A 19,486-nucleotide genomic window follows, 5' to 3' on the forward strand; every position below is an offset into this window, starting at 1 on the left:
TAACTAATACAGTAACTAATGCTGAAGATATGTTATTTCCAAATTTTAACAAAAACACTTTATAACACTGTTCACAAACAAACGAGACAGAGACTTCAAGCAAAGCACAGCATAAAAACAAAATTTGACTTAAAATGCAAATACAGTATTTCAACATTCGTTATTACCGAAACCGCTGAAAAAGTGACTACTATACATACATACATACATATATATATATATATATATATATATATATATATATATATATATATATATATATATATATATATATATATATATATATATATCTGTGTGTGTGTGTGTGTGTGTGTGTGTGTGTGTCTAGCACTGGGGCATCATGCCGCAGACATGTACCATGATGTCCCACCCAGTCACATTATCCTGACACCAGTCCTAACACTAACCTCTTAATGCTGAGCGACAAGCGAGGCATCTGTTAGTACCATTTTATTAAAGTCTTTGGTATAACTCAGCTGGGGATCGAACCCATAACCTCCTATATCCGCTGCGGACGCTCTAACCACTAGGCCACTGGAGCGGTTCGACTATTATATATGTATCTCAACATGCTCACGCAGATGAGAAAAAATTACTGCTACACAAATTTCTTTATAATCCGGGAAGTAATCTTCAAGTTCAACATATTGGCCGTGAACATGATGGGTAATCGAGTCCATATAGATGGCGTTCTAGATAGGCAGCGCATTTCTTGTGTAAGTCGTCTTAATCAGCATGATCAATAAATACATACAGCTTGACTTTTCAATCAGCGTGTTAATTTAGGGCTTGACTGCAGCACAATGCCATATTACCCTTTACACCTTTCTATTAACATTTTTTCCATTAAATTTGCTTGCTAAAATATTATTTCCTTGTTTAATAATCATTGTTTTAGAGAGAGAGAGAGAGAGAGAGAGAGAGAGAGAGAGAGAGAGAGAACAAAGAAACATTGAGACGGATGCCAACACATTGGCTCTAGGAAAAAATATTCTGGACAACGTTTACTTTACCTGTGATTAATACGACCGGATGCTGTTCTTGGTGTTGCACGTCCGCGGGATTGTGGATGCATCTGCGGGACGTCAGTGTCATTAATCCCACCGGAATCTGACATTCCGTTGTTTGATGGGGCAAAAATGGTGCGGTTCTTGAAAAAACATTCTTCACGAAAGTTCTTAAAGCCATGCCAATCAGTTTTTAATTTTTGTTGTTGAAATAAGTGATGATATATTACGAGCCAAGAACAATTCCTGTTGTATATGGACGTGACTGTAAATCAGCAACGAGTAGATCAGCTCTGTTGCCGTCTGGATTTTGGAGACGGATTTTCTATAAAAAGAAAACAATACAGGAAATGTAATTCAAAAGTGATGAAGTGCATACATTGTATTATATATCCATATATGCATACATAAATACATACATTATATATATATATATATATATATATAATTTACCATATAGATTGCCTCTGGTAGTTTAAATATTGTATTCTAGTATAAGTGTGTGTGTGTGTGTGTGCGTGTGTGCGTGATTTGAATTTTTAACGAAGCTTTGACAATTTTGCATCCGTATCGCTACGATGTCTGCAGTGTGACAGTTTATAGTGTGTGTGTGTGTGTGTGTGTGTGTGTGTGTGTGTGTGTGTTCAACAATCAGTCAATTAGTTTGATAATCTGCCTATCGCATAATATTTCATGCAAAACTGATCGAGTAATGATGGATTAACTTGAAACTTTCTGAGCCGTTGTGACCTTCAGATGTATGTACATTTATCCTGAAATATTAAACCCAGAACGCCAGAAACATATACTCAAAGACGTTGGCACCAGATCGATTTCACCAAACATTTGAAGTACATATTTCAAAAACTTTATGACTGCGTACATTGTATCCAATAGTCTCAGGGACCGTTTGTGACGTGTCAAGATAACTTTGGACAAAACAACAGCTTCTGCCGAATATATCTGAGAGACAAGCACGTCCTAAATTTTTAAAGTTATGACCGATACAAAATCGTTCTGAATTTTGGCGTCACCTGCTAAATATAGTATCAGTCAGAAGTAAGGATGTTGAGCCTAAAATACAGTTTATCTCCAGTCATGCAGAAAATGTTCAATTCAAAATGTGGGCAAAACCGTCGATTGTAGAAAACGAATAAATAACCACAAAAGTCATAATCGCAATAAAATCAGTGCGAAATTCGCTAACTACTTCAACTCAGCTTGACGTTCAGTTGGGTCAGTGAGATGATATTGATTAAGTCTAACCAGGAGTGGACCGATCGAGAACGCCGCGTAAGCAATCATACTATATACACTGCACAGGAAAACTCTTGGGGAATTTGGTGTCAATTAAAAGAAATCTACTCATGTGGTGCGGTCTTATCCAAATTCCAGCCAATCATCAGTATATCACCCGTACGCAATACCTGCGACAATATTTATCCAAATAAATGTTCCTAAACTCCTTCATTTTTTTCTTCTTCTTCATTATCCCGCAGCATCATTTTCATTACACATTTCCTCGCTGCTTCCTCCACATATAACTTTAACAGATTATAACATCTTTAGTACATGTTGTAGACTATAACATTCAGTTGTTGTTCTAGGGCTTAACGCCATGGAGGAAGAACCCTGGAAAACCCCGGGAAGAACCACCGACCTACGAGAACCTACTGGGAGGCTTTCCCACGTACCCGCGCCAGCCGAACCTTGGAGTCGAACCCACGCAGACAGAGGCGAGCTGGCAGTGATCCTGAACGATGAGCGCTTTAGACCACTCGGCCACTCATGTTGAATCTATATCATTACATAAATCATGACCTTTATATTTAGATAACACATCGTATAGTGACTAGGTCATAACTTTAAACTCAATCATAATTTAATTTCATTAACCATTAATCGAACCAAAACTTTACATTTACATAGATTGGATTGTTGACAGGCTCTTGAATAGTGTCCATACAAAGGATATACATCAGTTTTAGGAATATTATTGTTCACGGATTTGCGTGGGACAAACCCAGGTTCATCAGAGCAGAATTTGGAACACTATTAACCAATCAAGAACTTGTTGTACACGCACCTTATTTACAATAGGAAGTGGCTCTTAACTTTAAATGCATGAAGCAAACGCAGTACCCACAAGAGGGACTTGATCGCTAATATATATATATATATATATATATATATATATATATATATATATATATATATCGAGAGAGAGAGGGACAGATAGAGAGAGACAGAGTGGATTTTTATTGCTCAATCGGAAATCATTAATATATTCATACTGTATAGACCATTCTTAATGAGATCCTCATGAATATTAATGTATCGCGAAAACGAGGCTACAGTAGGCAGACTGAGAAAAAAATATGGCGTCTTACTGTACATCGAGTAACGATCTGAGCTGTTTGCCAGATATTTCTTTTACATTCGTTGAGAATTTCATCACGGGTGTCTCCAGCAGTTCAAGGAATGAACAGATGACAAAAGGATTCAAGTATTACAGTGAGGGATATGTCCATTCTCTTAAAGGTAAGTTGATTTACGTCCTATCTTGAGTGTACTTTTTCTCTACTGCACACAAAACACAAGTTAACGATATAGAAATGAAACTATTTAAAGCATATTTTTTTTTCTGAGTAGGTCTGATTTAGATGTACAGCTGTCAGTCAGTACTGTGGTCAAAACACGCGGTCAAAATAAAACATTTACAAAACGTGCATAGTGACACAAACTGCCCTTTTAACCAACCACGCCCCCTTCCTCACCAATAGAGACTTTGTGGTGCGCTTTAAATAGTTTTGGGTGCATACCTTGCATTTTAATATGTATCAAAAGTACACAACCTGACATTTTTATATTTACCCATTTTTTTGGTAGATGGATGAATTTAACACCCAGTATGTAACTGCACACATTAGATCAAGTAAACATAATAGGGAATAATCGTGTCTAAACAATATAACATTTTGTCATTTTATGTATGGGATATTATGTTAATCTGTTTGTTAAACTGAGTTTCTCTTTTATTTTCATTTTATAGAGATGGAAATGAATGCCTTGTCAAGGGACGGTGTTTTAGATCACAAAAGAAGAACGAGTCACCACATGTTGTTGAGGTAAACCTGTCATTTTCATTCATATTTATATTATAAATTATTAAAATTATATTCAACATGCACAGATATTTTTAATATTTCAACACTTAAAATATTATCGAAATTCAGATCTTGCATAAATGCTGTCTACGATACAGTTTGGCCATATCATATTTCTTCAAATAAACTTTCCAGGACTGTCTATTTTCCTAAATTAGGATTGCTTTTGGAATACAAAATGAGTATGCTGTAAAGAAAAGAAGAAAAGAAAATTATCCGATTTGTATCCTTTTTAAAAGAAATTTCAACAACAAAAATTTGTAAAACCTGCTTAAGAAATCAAGGAAAATAATTTGTATTGCATAAATGACACCCCAGTGTGTAGGAACATTTTATTTGAATAAGAAACAAAATCACCTTTTAAATTATTGCGATTTATGATTTTGGTTTGTTTTTATATAAAAAAAATAACTTTTTTCTTCTAGAGAATGAATGACAATGTCAATCTGTACCCAAGTGGCATAATTGTGAGCCCATTTTGTCATTGGCTTGCTGCAACTCCTGATCGTAAAGTCTACAACCCCAACATGACCCCCCCTTATGGTTTGTTGGAGATTAAATGTCCAGTTGCAGACACTTTACTATCTCTGAAGTACCTTGCGGTCTCTAATGATGCCTTGAAATTGAAGACAAACCACAACTACTACTACCAAGTTCAAATGCAGTTGGCAGTTACAGGACTGGAATGGTGTGATTTCTGTGTGTGGTTGGAAAATGACTTTCATGTTGAGACTATTCTGTTTGACAGGGAATTTTGGCAAGCTGTCAAGGACAAGCTTGATCTCTTCTGTTATAGATTCTACCTCATTTAGTACGTTCTCCTGTTTGTATATATGCATATGAATGTTTTGTAAGATATATTAAAATGAATTTTCTATGCCTTTACATTATTAAATCATTCTGACAACTCCAAGCAAAATGGCTGCAAGTCATTTGCCAATGTGGACTTTGTTGCATTGCTTTTAAAATCTACTTACATAAATTGTCAATTTTAAATTCAGCGTAGCTGGTTTTGCTTACTATATATGTATATAGGCCGGAACAGTCACCCATAGATGCATTATAGAATTGTGTATCATTTTCACATGAACCCTTTGAATAATTGTGTGTGTGTGTGTATATATATATATATATATATATATATATATATATATATATATATATATATATATATATATATATATCGACATACACACATCTTACCAAAGGTATTTGCATGAAATTCAAGATGTCATTGAAATATTACACGATGTTACTAAAGGTGTTTTAAAAAAACTTGTATATTACTGAAATGTTAATAAAATGAACAAGATTCACACATCTAAAAGGTATTTGCATGACAAGATGCCAATGAAATGTGGCATGATTTTAAGGTCTAAAAATAAACTACTGAAATGTCAATAAAATGAACCTTATGTGGTACTTTCATAATGTCTCAGTATCTTTGTTTTCATTCACAAGTTCTACATGATACTTCCATGTCACAAAATGCTATTTCTTTTGTTTAATTAGTGGTCATTTGAACAAAGTCAGTACATTTGCTACTGTCCACAACTGATTTATTGACCCAGAAATTGTCAAAGGCACCACAGACTGTAATAACTTTGTATTCTTTCACCCTCTTAATGTATCTTTACACATGTATCCTCAGGCTTGCAATTTTTTGATTGGTTTCCACCTGGGAAGCTGTGAACTACCCATAACTACACCGAAAGTGTGGTGTTGCAATGGAAACACCAGTACCTTCTAAAACTTTATGTAAAACAAAACCTTTATCTGCCATGATTTGGTCCCCTGGTTCTAACAAATCTATAAGCCCTGACAGCTTTGTGATCTCCACATCACTCATGCATCCAGAGTACAAGGAAGACACACGTGATTGCACCGTGTGGGGCTATCCCTACCAAACCTTTTCAGGTGTTGTGAGTTTTGTAGTTTGAATAAGTCTTTGATGCAAGCACTAGAGATGAGGGTCTTTCTGTAAATATTTCTGTGCAGTCAATAATAATTCTACTTCCTGGGTAGGACAGTTGAAAATCGAGAGGCATATTTGCTTGAACCTGCTCACAACTTGGTAAGAAATACAAATAATTTGTCCACATGATTATTTTCCGACTTACAGAATACCTGTGAATATTAAATCGAACAGACATATCTTCAATCGGAAATCCACATCTAAATCTACACAAAAACATGAAAAGTTCATCCACTGGGTCCATTGCCTTTTGCCGTCCCCTGATGTTGATGTCATTCCCTGTGCTGTAATATAAGCTCTTCATTCTAATTGCAGTAGGTTTGGTGCTATTGAAGAAGGTTATAAAAACCTCATATGTGGGAAAACCAGTGTAAAATTCTATCATTTCATCATCATCTGTAAATCTGTTCAATCCAAATTTCTCCATGTTTATTTTTGTTTATTCAAATCTTGCAGTTGCCTTTCCTTCTCTTCCAATTCTGTTACTGCTTTCCTCAGTCTCTTCTCCAGCTCTGTAATTTTACTTTTGCATGCTATATGCAACTCACAGGATCTGAAGAAGATAAAATAATAATGTAGCTTTTCATCAACATTTGTTAACTATAATGGAGACAAAAAAATATAACTAGTAAAGTTACCAGCTTCACTATAATTTAAAATTATACAAGAGTTTTAACAGAGGCTGCTTTCCACTGATTGTCTGCTCTCTCTCTCTCTCTCTCTCTCTCTCTCATACACATAAGCACTGTGTCATGCACACACCATGAAATAAATGTGTAAAACAAAAGTTACAAAGCTATGGTTTGATTAAATATCAGTGCCATCTGGAGGAGAACAGCAAACAAAATAAACCCCACATAAATCAGGTCTTTTCAGAGTAAATAAGAGAAATTATGCAGTGATGTTTTATCAACAGCTTCATTAATTCTTATCCACTCTCTCTCTCTCTCTCTCGTAATTTCATTCAACTTGTACTCTCATCATTTTCATTGTACTGGTGCTATCTCTCTTCTCTATCGTGGTCATTTACATTCTACTTGTATTTTTAACGAGGTAATAACTTTACTTTTTCTGTACTTACTACTCCTACGCAAAATTCATAATTTCTTATAAAAATGCGCTGCTTGGAGGTACGCCCAGTTTTCGATGACCCCGTTATGTGGAATGGGACTAGGGGTAACATTTTTAGAAACCTGTCATTATAAAACACACATACATACAATCATTTACTTCATCGACAGAATCTATTTTGCGTTTGGAATTCTTATTCTTACATCATTCATTTGCAAGAAAATATAAACACACCAACAATCATCCAGTTTCTTACCTTAAAATTCAGCCCCTCATCACGACGTATTGCAACAATCCATTTTCTACGAAGCTCCATCTTCTTCACTGATGGGATATGGTGGAAGCTTAAATCTATGTGAATTCTAGCATTCCCATTGCACAACGGAACACAACAATAATTGTCACAATAATTGTCACGATTTTTTCTGTTGCCGGTATCAACTGTGGCAGCCATGGTTGCGAGGTAAAATGAAGCTGGTGCCTATATTAGCCTCGTTTTGGATTCGCTGACCCAGGGTCACATGAATATATGAATACATTCTAAGAATGGTCTATACTTCAAGCTGTTTCGCGTCATAATCGTGGATGCTCTTCTGGTAGGTACATACTTCCAAATTCAGGAACATTAAAGTTGTTTAAAATTTTACAAAATTACATAGTTTGAAAGTAAAATGTAACTACTCAAACAGAACTAATAACGATGATATAAAAGCGTTTTAAGGGATAAGGTATAGATATATTATTGATTTCCTGTTGAACTAACAATTTTTTTCTATAAATGAACCATTGCATGGACATATTCTTTTTTTTTTTCTTCATATATATACGGTTAGTCAATCAGTTCAATAATTGGTAGACGCAAGATTTTTGGCACTGCGCCAATAATCAGTAAATATACCATTCTAGTCCCAGCCAGTAATTGCTCGTGAAGGGTATGAATATGGTAGTGACGAATCAAATATCAATGGCAGTAACGAAGAACCATCTCCATGCGAAAAATTAAGTTTTAAATATATAAATTTTAAGTTTTTAAAATTGCACTTGCAATATTACAGAATTTTACTAATTTTCATCCATTGATAATAATATCTGGTTTATATCAAATGTCACTAGACAGAATTTTATCTCCAAAAGTGCTTAAACAAAATTAGATTGATTACACGACGATTATATATATGATCATAAACCCGTCAATTAATCTATCAAATTCTCGAAAACCTTTGTCACAGGAATTTAATCTCACTCCTAAGAAATCTGTATCTCGTGAATTTATAGGTCATGAATCATATCTTGAATAGGAAACGTACAAAAATAATTAGCTGCCACACTACAGTGTCTTTGCTTTGATCTTTTACTTTAGTGCTGATTGGGAAATGTAGTGCCTGGGCAAAACAAAACAAGCAAATGATAATCTACCCTGCTTCGTTAAACTATCGGAACAAGCGTAACTTAGAAACATATTTTCCATATTTCGCGACGTATGCTCGGGTAAAGGCGTTCTTTTGAAACGTCAGTAGTTGTTTGTTGTGACCGTTACGAAGGTGATCTCATCCGATACTGTCTTTACCGGTCCTGACACAATTACGACAGAAAAAATTAAGTCATTATACTTAATCTTCATATTCCAAAATCAACCCCCATCCCACCCACCCCCCACAAAAAATTAAAATTTTTATTAAAAAAATAACCACCAACACATTATTTAAGTGTGTAAATAGGTTAATACTGCTGAATGGGGTTATGAATAAAATGATTGCATGAACGATATAGACCCAGTTTTCACATAAGCTAATTGCGATATCATTTCGAACTACCGGATCTATAAGGGCCGTTATCGAACCGTGTGGCCATCCTGTAACTCACTCTACTATACTTTTTAATATTTTCATGTTGAATGATGACTATGCAGCAAACATTGAATTATATTATAAGTACAGGGATCCAGTCCTTTCAAATACATATACTTCTCCCAAAGTCATATCCATGTCAATAATTGCTTAGCCCGCCCCCTTGCAAAAAAAAAAAAAATACTTGTGACATGTACAAACAAGTGATATATGGGTTTCATCCTAAAGTTAGCATTCCACCGGCAAATATTAAAACGCACTCTTTGACACTAAGCTCAAGGTAATTGAAGTTTCTTTTTTGGGACAAGCGTGACGTAGGAGATTTGTGCTTTTTGACTTTGCATATGCGGGTTTGCGTAAATAGTACATAGTGTCACAAAATCGTAATCATTTACCGTTTTTACTTCTATTATCGAACGGTTTACACTGAAAATTTAGCTATGAAATAGTAAATATGTAAATCATTAGAACTATGTCTAGTTCAGTTGTTTAACCTTTTCAAATGTATGTACTTCCCACTAAGCCATATATATTTCATCACCTTTCATAGACCGTAGCGCGTGACGATGTATTGCACTTGCACAATGTTCTCTTTTCATTTCAGCGGGTCTGATCTGAGTGTATTTATGTGTCCATATGTTGCTTTTTAAAAAATATATATATCTTAATCTATGTTTGTTTTATATTTCAACCAAAATAAGACAGCACACAAAATCAAAATTCTATTGGTAGACATCTTTGAACATGCTAATTATTTTGATTTTAAATTGTAATGCCATTCTTCTTATAAAATTTGAATATTGAGATGTAATACATTTATGAAACGGTTGTTACCAGATACCTTGAATTACATATATTTATTATTCCTTGGGTTGACATTTAGGTTGTGGCGAAAGTTGCTAAACATCTAAGCCAACACGTACAGGAAATAATCACTCCGGTGGCCTTGTGGTTAAAGCGTCCGCCTCGGATGCGGAAGGTCGCGGCTTCGAACCCCGGTCGAGTCATACCAAAGACTTATAAAAATGGTACTAACATCTGCCTCGCTAGGCGCTCAGCGTTAAGAGGTTAGTGTTAGTTACTGGGTGGGCCTGGGTTCAGGATAATCATGCCAAATGTATGTGGCAAGATGCCCCAGTGCTAATGCATCACTATAAACTGCCACACTGCATATATCGTAGCGATATGACTGAAAAATTGTTCAAGCTACGCTAAAAATACAAATATCACACACACACACACATGCAGGAAATAGGAGAATTATTAAGAATTTTTGGTCCCAGATAAGTCGAGTAATCAATGATTTTAACAAGTGAAATATCGAAATACCACCTACATGTGTTTGTAATTATTACATCTATTCAATATGTATTCATTTTTTACCGATTTGCACTGGTTGGACAGCTCACCTATATACAGACATCATTATCGTTTGTATCACGATTAATTAATTGCAAAATGAACTGCATTTCCTTCTGTAAGTTACAACATACACTGTGTTGCTTTACTTGGAGGTTAGCGCACATGTAAGGAGGCGTGTTTCTATACCAAAGCTTGTAAGGTTGTCTAAACGGTATGCCCACAAAATATATTTGTTAATAATAATTACATTCGTATATATAAGGACAATTTAACGATTTTGTTAACCAGAGATGCGGCACGGTATTTATTTCAAACATATGTTCTTTAATTTGCGGGTCATGTGAAGTTCGGAGCTGTATGACTGACGGGAAATTAAGAGTCACCGCTGAGTGAACACTCACAATCAACAGCAACATTAAGTATGAATAAATAGTAATCTTCGCTCGTTTCTCAGTTGTAATAAAAATAAGAGTAATTACAAAGTTACTTACCAAACGTTCCCCAGGAGAAAACTATACATATGGAAACACTAGTGCCACCACGTTGTCCAACAACCGTACCGTCTGAAGCGAGAAGGTGAGCCCTTCCCTCCGACCTCCTTATTGTCCAATCAGATTCTAAAACCGGAAGGTGTGTTTCTGATTATTTTTTATGCGGAGGTTATTTATTCAGTAAACTTAAACTTGTAAATGGTCAAGCCAAGGAAGTAACATATTTGTAAGGATTGAAAATATAGATAAACGTTCATGTTGTCCTGGATCGAAGAAAAAACTGATCTTGTATATAAAAAAATTCTTGAATGGGACTTTGATTCGTTCGGATTGAAACAAAAAAGGGATGAACATACCCTCCAATTACGAAACTTAAAATCCACCAACAATGTAACTTTTTGATACACTCAGAGACAATATGTTTAAGAATTGTACAACTGACATTAAATGTGTTGAAATCGTTAACATCAACGTCAGGATCTGTGTTAAGAAGAGTCACATCATAACATTTATAAATTTGTGTTGCTGTTGCCATAGGGTTTAACGCCTTTTTCAGCACAAAATAGGCTATACACGGCGGTCAGTATAAATAGTGGAGGAAGAACCCGGGAAAACCCATGAGAAAACTACCGATCCACGAGAAACTACCTGCAAGCTTTCTCACATATCCACATTGGCTGAGCCTGAGACTTGAACCCACGCAGACAAAGGTGAGATGGTAGTGAACCATAACAGTGAGCACTTTAGACCACTCGGCCACTCGGGGCCTCATACATTTGTGTTGGTAATACTCGTGGAGTGATGTGTATCGTCATTGTCTGTTTTCAAAGTCTCTGTAAAGATATAAAGTAAACTTAGCGGAGGTTACTATGCGTGTACTTTTCGATCATTCCTTTTAGACGCGCCTTTGTTTTGTTTTGTCTTGTAAGTTCTTGTTGTTTACAATTTTTTGATTTCGAGAATGTTTTCCTTCAGTAATTGATATTATGAAGAACGAGGTTACTTTCATTCTTTACTTGCTTTTAGTCACTATTTAAAGAATAAAGTTCATTTATTTACCGTTCGTTGCACGACAAATTTAAAATGCGCTCTCAAGGGTTTAACCTTGGTCGTGGTGGGTTGTTCAAGATAAAGGAAAATGGAAAACTCAGAGGAAACCACTATTATTGAATGGTTGAGTATGAACCATTACTTGTGCCGGAATGGAAAATCGCACACAGGTACAAAGCAGTACCAATCGAGCGCTTAACTGGGTAACATAAATAGTCCTTCATACGTTAAAGATTAGCAGAGTATTTGAACATGTTCACAAAAAAGGTACAGTGTATACTTTCATGATATTCGGATTAACAGATGGTACAAATGCTTTGGCACAATGACCGCTGGTTAAAGTATTCCTATTGATAATATATTTATCTTCAAATAACAGTACGGTATACATGGGATGGGTATTTATAACATTAGTAGCTGGTAATAGAAACATCTTCATATCTGCAATTCAATTCAAGATATTTGAAAACAGGGGTTGGGTGGGGGTGAGTTAGGGGCTTACAAGAAAGATGACAAATCCTTTACCAGACCGTCCTTTTCTTTCACAGAGCGAGGTCCAATTATCGAAAACTTTTTATGTGAAAATGTAACACAACGTATCAACCAAAACACACACAATGCTTATAATCGTTAAACAAAATGATAAAAATACAAGCAAGTAAATATTTGCATTTTGAAATTAGTATATTATTAACTAGAAGATATTATGGAATGCCGAGAATCATAAGTAAATTGTAAAGCAAAATTATATCATGACAAGGTTTTCAAACTCATCCAGATGTGTAACGGAATCTTTGATTCCCGACAGAAACTGACCATATTCATTGAAGTACTATCGACAGCGTCGGTAGTAAAATTGGATTTGGTGTAGGTGTAGGCAAACTTATTATGCTTACGGTAGGTATCTACATTACCATCTAAATATTTATCTATACTCTGTTTATATGTCTGTCTGGCACATTGCCGTCAATCCCTCGGTGGACACTATTTTCAGTATTTTTGCTCTCTTCGTCTATTGGATATGTATCTGATTTCGTGTGCACTGTGCATTCCTTTATTTATCTACTGAACGTCTGCAAACGCACGTGTACCGCATTTGGAAAAGAGCGTTGGTGCTTAGACGTTTTGTGGGGATAACCACGAGGCAATTGTTCTCAACGATTAATCAATTAGTCAGGGTTCCTAAACAAAATACAATTAAAGATACATATATTAAGGTAATTGTCTTAAGATCTTAACAGGTTTTATGTCGAAGTTTTCTGTATAATGATATTTAATGCAATCATTTGGTATGATGCCAGGAAGAATGCCAATACTTGCATAATCTCCATTTGATATTGCGTCATGTACTTATTTATATCGATTTGGTTTGGTTTTGTACGGTTTTTGGCGGGTCATTAGTTCCCACATAATTTCTATGTCTTAGTGATAACCCACGCCCTGCCCTCTCATATTAACTGAGACTGAGTGGTTTATGTTCAGCATTTGCCCTTGAATAACCTTCAGATATAACGCCATTGCAGTGTTTTCTGCAATGTCTGCAAAGGTAAAACTATACTGTAATAAACGCCTGTAATATACTTCTATTTAATTAAATGCTTGCTTTTGAGTAAGAAGACCAACAAATATATAAAAAAAGAAAAAGGAAAAGATAAAAACAAAATATAAAACAAAACATTAGTATATTAGCCAGAGAAATCCACTAACTATGAATTACCAAACAATAATCTATACCCATTTTTTTGCCCATGCCAAGTTTTCAACCTGGTCCTAGCCACTTTGTAAATCTTTCTACCCAAGTGCAAATCGATATATTAATGCGACTTTCTTTCAAAACACGGCATGGAATAGCCTGCGTCATGGAAACATATATAGAGATAGTATTGATATACCATGGGTGGGCGCCATTTAGATTCATTAAAACAAAATAACAACAGAAACACCCGAAAATATTTGGAGAAATTCATCCTACGATAAAATGACTGAAAAGTCTTCTGTCCTGGTGCCTATTTTCCCCCAAAAATGATTTGCATTCTTAAATTAGCGACGACTGTACAGCGCAGGGTACGTATCTGAATGTGTACACACACACACACACACACACACACACACACACACACACACACACACACATATACATATATACTTTTTCTTCTTCTTCCGAATCCATGTCTAATGTTTGTATATGAGCACAGTCAGGTTTATGTTTGTATCTGAACACATGTCTATATGTGTATCTGAATGCACGTCTATGTGTGTATTTGAATACATGTCTATGTATGTATCTAAATGCATGTATATGTGTGTATCTGAATGCATGTATATGTGTGCATCTGAATGCATGTATATGTGTGCATCTGAATGCATGTATATGTGTGCATCTGAATGAACATCTATGCGTGTATCTGAATGCATGTCTTTGTATGTATCTGAATGCACGTCTAGGTATGTATTTTAATGAATGTATATATGTGTATCTAAATGCATGTATATGTAGATATATCTAAATGAATGTATATGTGTGTATATGAATGCATTCCTATGTATTTATCTGAATGCATGTATATGTGTGCATCTGAATGCATGTATATGTATGTATCTGAATGCATGTACATTTATGTATCTGAATGCATGTACATTTATGTATCTGAATGCATTCCTATGTATTTATCTGAATGCATGTCTATGAGTGTATCTGAATGCATGTATATGTATGTATCTGAATGCATGTATATGTGTGTATCTAAATGCAGGCCTATCTATTTATCTGAATGCATGTGTATGTATGTTTCTGAATGCATGTCAATGTGTGTATCTGAATGCATGTATGTGTATCTGAATCCATGTCTGTGTATGCATCTGAATGCATGTCTATGTGTGCATCCGAATGCATGCATATGTATGTAATTGAATGCATGTATATGTAAGTATCTGAATGTATGTCTACGTGTGTATCTGAATGCATGTCTTTGTGTGTATCTGAATGCATGTCTATGTGTGTATATGAATGCATGTCTACGTGTATCTGAATGCATGTCTATGTGTGTATCTGAATGCATGTCTATGTGTGTATCTGAATGCATGTCTATCAGTGTATCTGAATGCATGTCTATGTGTGTATCTGAATGCAGGTCTATATGCGTATCTGAATCAATGTCTACGTGTATATCTGAATGCATGTGTATGTGTATTTGAACGCATGTCTGTGTGTGTATCTGAATGCATGTCTATGTGTATCTGAATACATGTCTATGTGTATCTGAATACATGTCTATGTATATCTGAATTCATGTCTATCAGTGCATCTGAATGCATGTATACGTGTGTAACTGAATGCATGTCTACGTGTATCTGAATGCATGTCTATATGTGTATCTGAATGCATGTCTGTGTGTGTATCTGAATGCAGGTTTACGTGTGTATCTGAATGCATGTCTACGTGTGTATCTGAATGCATGTCTAGGTGTGCGTCTGAATGCATATCTATGTGTGTATCTGAATGCATGTCTATATGAGTATATGAATGCATGCATATGTATGTATCTGAATGCATGTATATATTTGTATCTGAATGTATGTTTATGTTTGTATCTGAATGCATGTTTATGTTTGTATCTGAATGCATGAATATGTATAAATGTGAATGCATGTCTATGCATGTATCTGAATGCATGTCTAGGTGTGTATCTGAATGCATGCATATGTATGTATCTGAATGCATGTATATGTTTGTATCTGAATGCATGTCTATGCATGTATCTGAATGCATGTCTATGAGTGTGTCTGAATGCATGCATATGTATGTATCTGAATGCATGTATATGTTTGTATCTGAATGCATGTCTATGTATGTATCTGAATACATGTATATGTATCTGAATGCAGGCCTATCTATGTATCTGAATGCATGTATGTGTATGTATCTGAATGTATGTCTATGTTTGTATCTGAATGCATGTATATGTATGTATCTGAATGCATGTCTATGTATGTATCTGAATACATGTATATGTATCTGAATGCAGGCCTATCTATGTATCTGAATGCATGTATGTGTATGTATCTGAATGTATGTCTATGTTTGTATCTGAATGCATGTATATGTATGTATCTGAATGCATGTCTATGTATGTATCTGAATGCATGTATATGTATCTGAATGCAGGCCTATCTATGTATCTGAATGCATGTATGTGTATATCTGAATGTATGTCTATGTGTGCATCTGAATACATGTATTATGTGTGCATTTAAATGCATGCATATGTATGTATCTGAATGCATGCATATGTGTGTCTGAATGCATGTCCATGTATGTATCCGAATGCATGTATATGTGTGTATCTGAACGTATGCCTACGTATCTGAATTTCTCAACTTTATGGATTTTGTTTATTTTAAACCACGTTACACGACTGCATGTTGTCATCTGAGTTACCGCGACTTTGATTATTTCGCTTAATCGGTTAGTAACAGAGATGGTATTAGTGAGTTTATAATATGCTATTGGTTGCAAAGAAATATTAACTAAAGGCGCGAATACATATTTTCAAAGCTTCAACTATAAGGCATCTAAACATGACACTAGTTTATCTTTTCTGTTAGTAATATAGCGAGTTAGTTTTTCTTTTCTTGTGTCATTTGAGTGGGGACCTCATCCAAATGCATTAAGTGCAAAAAATTCAAAGCAAAGGAGGACAACCACGACTCCTGTATCGTGTGTACAAAATGTACATCGTCGACGCTATAGAGCGTATGCAATGCATGGTTAGAGAAAGACTGGGCTTTAAGGAAGTAAAGACCCAGTAAGTCGAGGAAGGAGAGCGTTAACGTCTTCATTATACATCCTAAGACAAACTCTGTTGTGAGTCTTTTAGGAAACGCTGCCCCCACACCCACAGTTCATTCTTTGCAACCGTCGTCCACAGTCACATCAGCGGCAAGGGAGGAGACGACGACGACGCAACTCCTAACAGCAGGAATTTTTTTTACCCCTTTTTCCTCGCTTACTTTCGCACCTTTTTCTGACTCATTGGGGGAGTATTCCCCCAATTTTAGGCAGCCCAGTGGGCGTAAACCCCCTCCCCCTTCGCATGTCAGAGCATGGTCTTGTGTCCTGCAAGTCAGGGCGCATGGTGGCTTGTACCGGATACACTGGATCCAATTCATAATAACACTCACCATTACGGCTGTCCAGCCGTCTCAGCCTGGGGACCTTTTAGTTGATACATGGGGATCTTAGTGAAAGATCTGTCCGTCTAGCCGCAACGTTGGCAACTTACTTACCATTACTATTCTGAAGATGCCAGTGAGAAATATGTCCGTCCAGCCAGACCTTTGGAGAGGCCGGTACCATTGATAGCAGGACCATCTTCTATACCAGCATCATCCGGGCGACATTTTCGGCAAAGCCGGACTTAAGAATGTTCACTGTTTATCCACAAGAGACAGCTAGTGACATCTTCAAAGACGACCAACCGGGGTCATCGGTGCCACCCGGCATGACCTTATTCAAAGCAGCAATCGGACCCAGAAAGGGTCTCAACACAGTGAGTGTGACGAACCTCCGTCAAATCAATCATATCCTGATTCGATCATGGAATGACTGAATTCATTATTAAAGCCGTAGTCGAGACAATGTATCAGGTGTTGGCCACTTCAGAATGACTTCCACCCCCTATCGCTACTTGAGACGATAAAGTTAAAGCATCGGTATATTTCAGCGAAGAGGTAGAGACGCCGTCCTTCCGACTCTACCCTGAATCGGCCAAAATTAAAGAGATCAATGATGCGATATTGGGCAAGATCTGATTCTCTAGCCAATTTTGATCTCAAATCTCTAACTCTGTTCCCATAATGGAATCTGTTCTGGATTTTTAACATGGCTTGATTAAAAGAAATTTGAAATTTTACCCTGCTCTTCGCTAAATTCACTCTCATACAAAACATATTTCCTGAAAGCTTTAGCTTCTGCAGGCAGGGTTGCGAGATACATGCTCTTTCAGTCGACTCTAACTATCTTCATTTCAACTCGGATGGTTCGATGGTCTTCTAGACACAGCCAGGTTTTGTAGACAAAAATAGGTTATCGTTTGTCGGTAACCAAAGAGTAATCATTCGCTGTCTCTCTTCCATCGATATATCGAGAGCAACAACCATGCAGGATCCTGTTTACGCACTCAAGCTCTACTTGAAACTTGCAAAGTCAGGCCATGGTACGGGCAAACCCCTCTTTCTTCGGGTGAAAGCCGGAAAATATATCACCCCTCAAGCCCTTGTCTCGTGGTTGAATGGGATTATGCGCTCGGAGTACTCAGGGTCGCCTCATGAAGATTACCGCTCATGAGATTCGAGTGATCTCAATGAGCCTCACGTTCAAACGTAACATTGCTGTTGGCCGGCATGCAGAGTCAACCTTCTCGAGTTCTTATCTGGCAGGTCCAGTGGCGGCAGCACAGACAGCCACCAGACCCAATTAAAAAAATAAACATTCGTCAGTAAAATTTTGTAGGTAAGACTTCAATATTTATCTTCTCAACCGTATGTAAGGGCACAGATCATGTGACCCTAGGCGGTGTTGCTTATGTAGTTAGGAGAACGGATTTTCGCTCGCATGGGGAATCCAACAATCATTCCCTAGAAGGATGCCCGATGTCTTCGTCGGATGCTCAGCATTCCGTCCTCTCATTACCCATTTTCCTAATATAATGTGATTGGGGAGCGTATTTGAAGGAAAAAGGAAATATTTCAGTAAATTATGTTTCTCCTATAACACTGGTCAACAGTGAAATCATTACTGACTTGAAAAGGCCCTAATCTGTAGTATTTTGGTGTGCCGAACACGAATATAACCGTGAAAAATTTGTATTGGCTCTCGTTTTGAAGATATTCATATACCTCATTTTCTATGTTTCACTGTGTAAATTTCTCCAGTAGGACTGCAGCAACATCCGGAATAATGATGTAACATTGCATAATACCATCATGCTCACATCATCCACAGTTGATTGCATCATTTTCTGATGCAATGCAATACTAATGCCATGCGGCTGCTGAAGTAAGTTGACGTCAGCAGTGTACTATACATGTGTAGGCCTATTATACTAATGCCAGGCGGCTGCTGAAGCTGACGTAAGCAGTGTACTATATAAAGCCCAATCAGATAGGTTCAGCATTTAAAATATTTTAGACGTTGTGCGCGACAGTTCAAGCTACTGTTACATAAAACTTATTATTTTATCCATTTACGTACAATAAAGAACAGTAATGCCTCGAAAGTGTGTTAATACCGCGGACAATTTTTGCTATATTTGTGGGGAAGTGACATTTGCCAACCAGAAGAAAAGTATCAATTCTCAAGTGAAGAAGGCATATCATCTTTACTTCGGATGCAAGGTTGGTGACCAAGACAAGCCTTGGGCTCCGCATATATGCTGTGCTACATGTACAACACAGCTTTCACAGTGGTTGAATTGCAAAAGGTCATCAATGCCGTTTGCAGTCCCAATGGTGTGGA

At 36.4% G+C, this 19,486-nt stretch overlaps 1 protein-coding gene and 1 long non-coding RNA gene across 3 annotated transcripts in view; one reads left to right on the plus strand and one right to left on the minus strand.

Moving 5' to 3' along the window:
• Window positions 1-19,486, minus strand: part of LOC149806387 (L-threonine 3-dehydrogenase, mitochondrial-like) — a 50,952-nt gene that overhangs the window by 22,596 nt on the left and 8,870 nt on the right. The window contains exons 2-3 of one of the 2 annotated variants that reach the window (XM_089952551.1): window positions 10,921-11,046; window positions 1,014-1,332 (exon numbers count right to left, since the gene is read on the minus strand). In XM_089952551.1, coding sequence (XP_089808677.1) covers window positions 1,014-1,188 — 175 coding nt within the window. In that variant the 5' untranslated portion in view covers window positions 1,189-1,332; window positions 10,921-11,046. The remainder of the gene's footprint in view (window positions 1-1,013; window positions 1,333-10,920; window positions 11,047-19,486) is intronic. The other variant, XM_089952562.1, reaches the window with a different exon arrangement.
• Window positions 3,313-4,736, plus strand: LOC149806388 (uncharacterized). Its single transcript, XR_016420120.1, has 3 exons — window positions 3,313-3,548; window positions 4,060-4,135; window positions 4,600-4,736. It is a non-coding gene; the product is annotated as an uncharacterized LOC149806388 (long non-coding RNA).

This window comes from Sinohyriopsis cumingii, chromosome 1 (assembly GCF_028554795.1).
Source record: "Sinohyriopsis cumingii isolate HCF-2022 chromosome 1, ASM2855479v2, whole genome shotgun sequence".
Classification (NCBI taxonomy): domain Eukaryota; kingdom Metazoa; phylum Mollusca; class Bivalvia; order Unionida; family Unionidae; genus Sinohyriopsis; species Sinohyriopsis cumingii.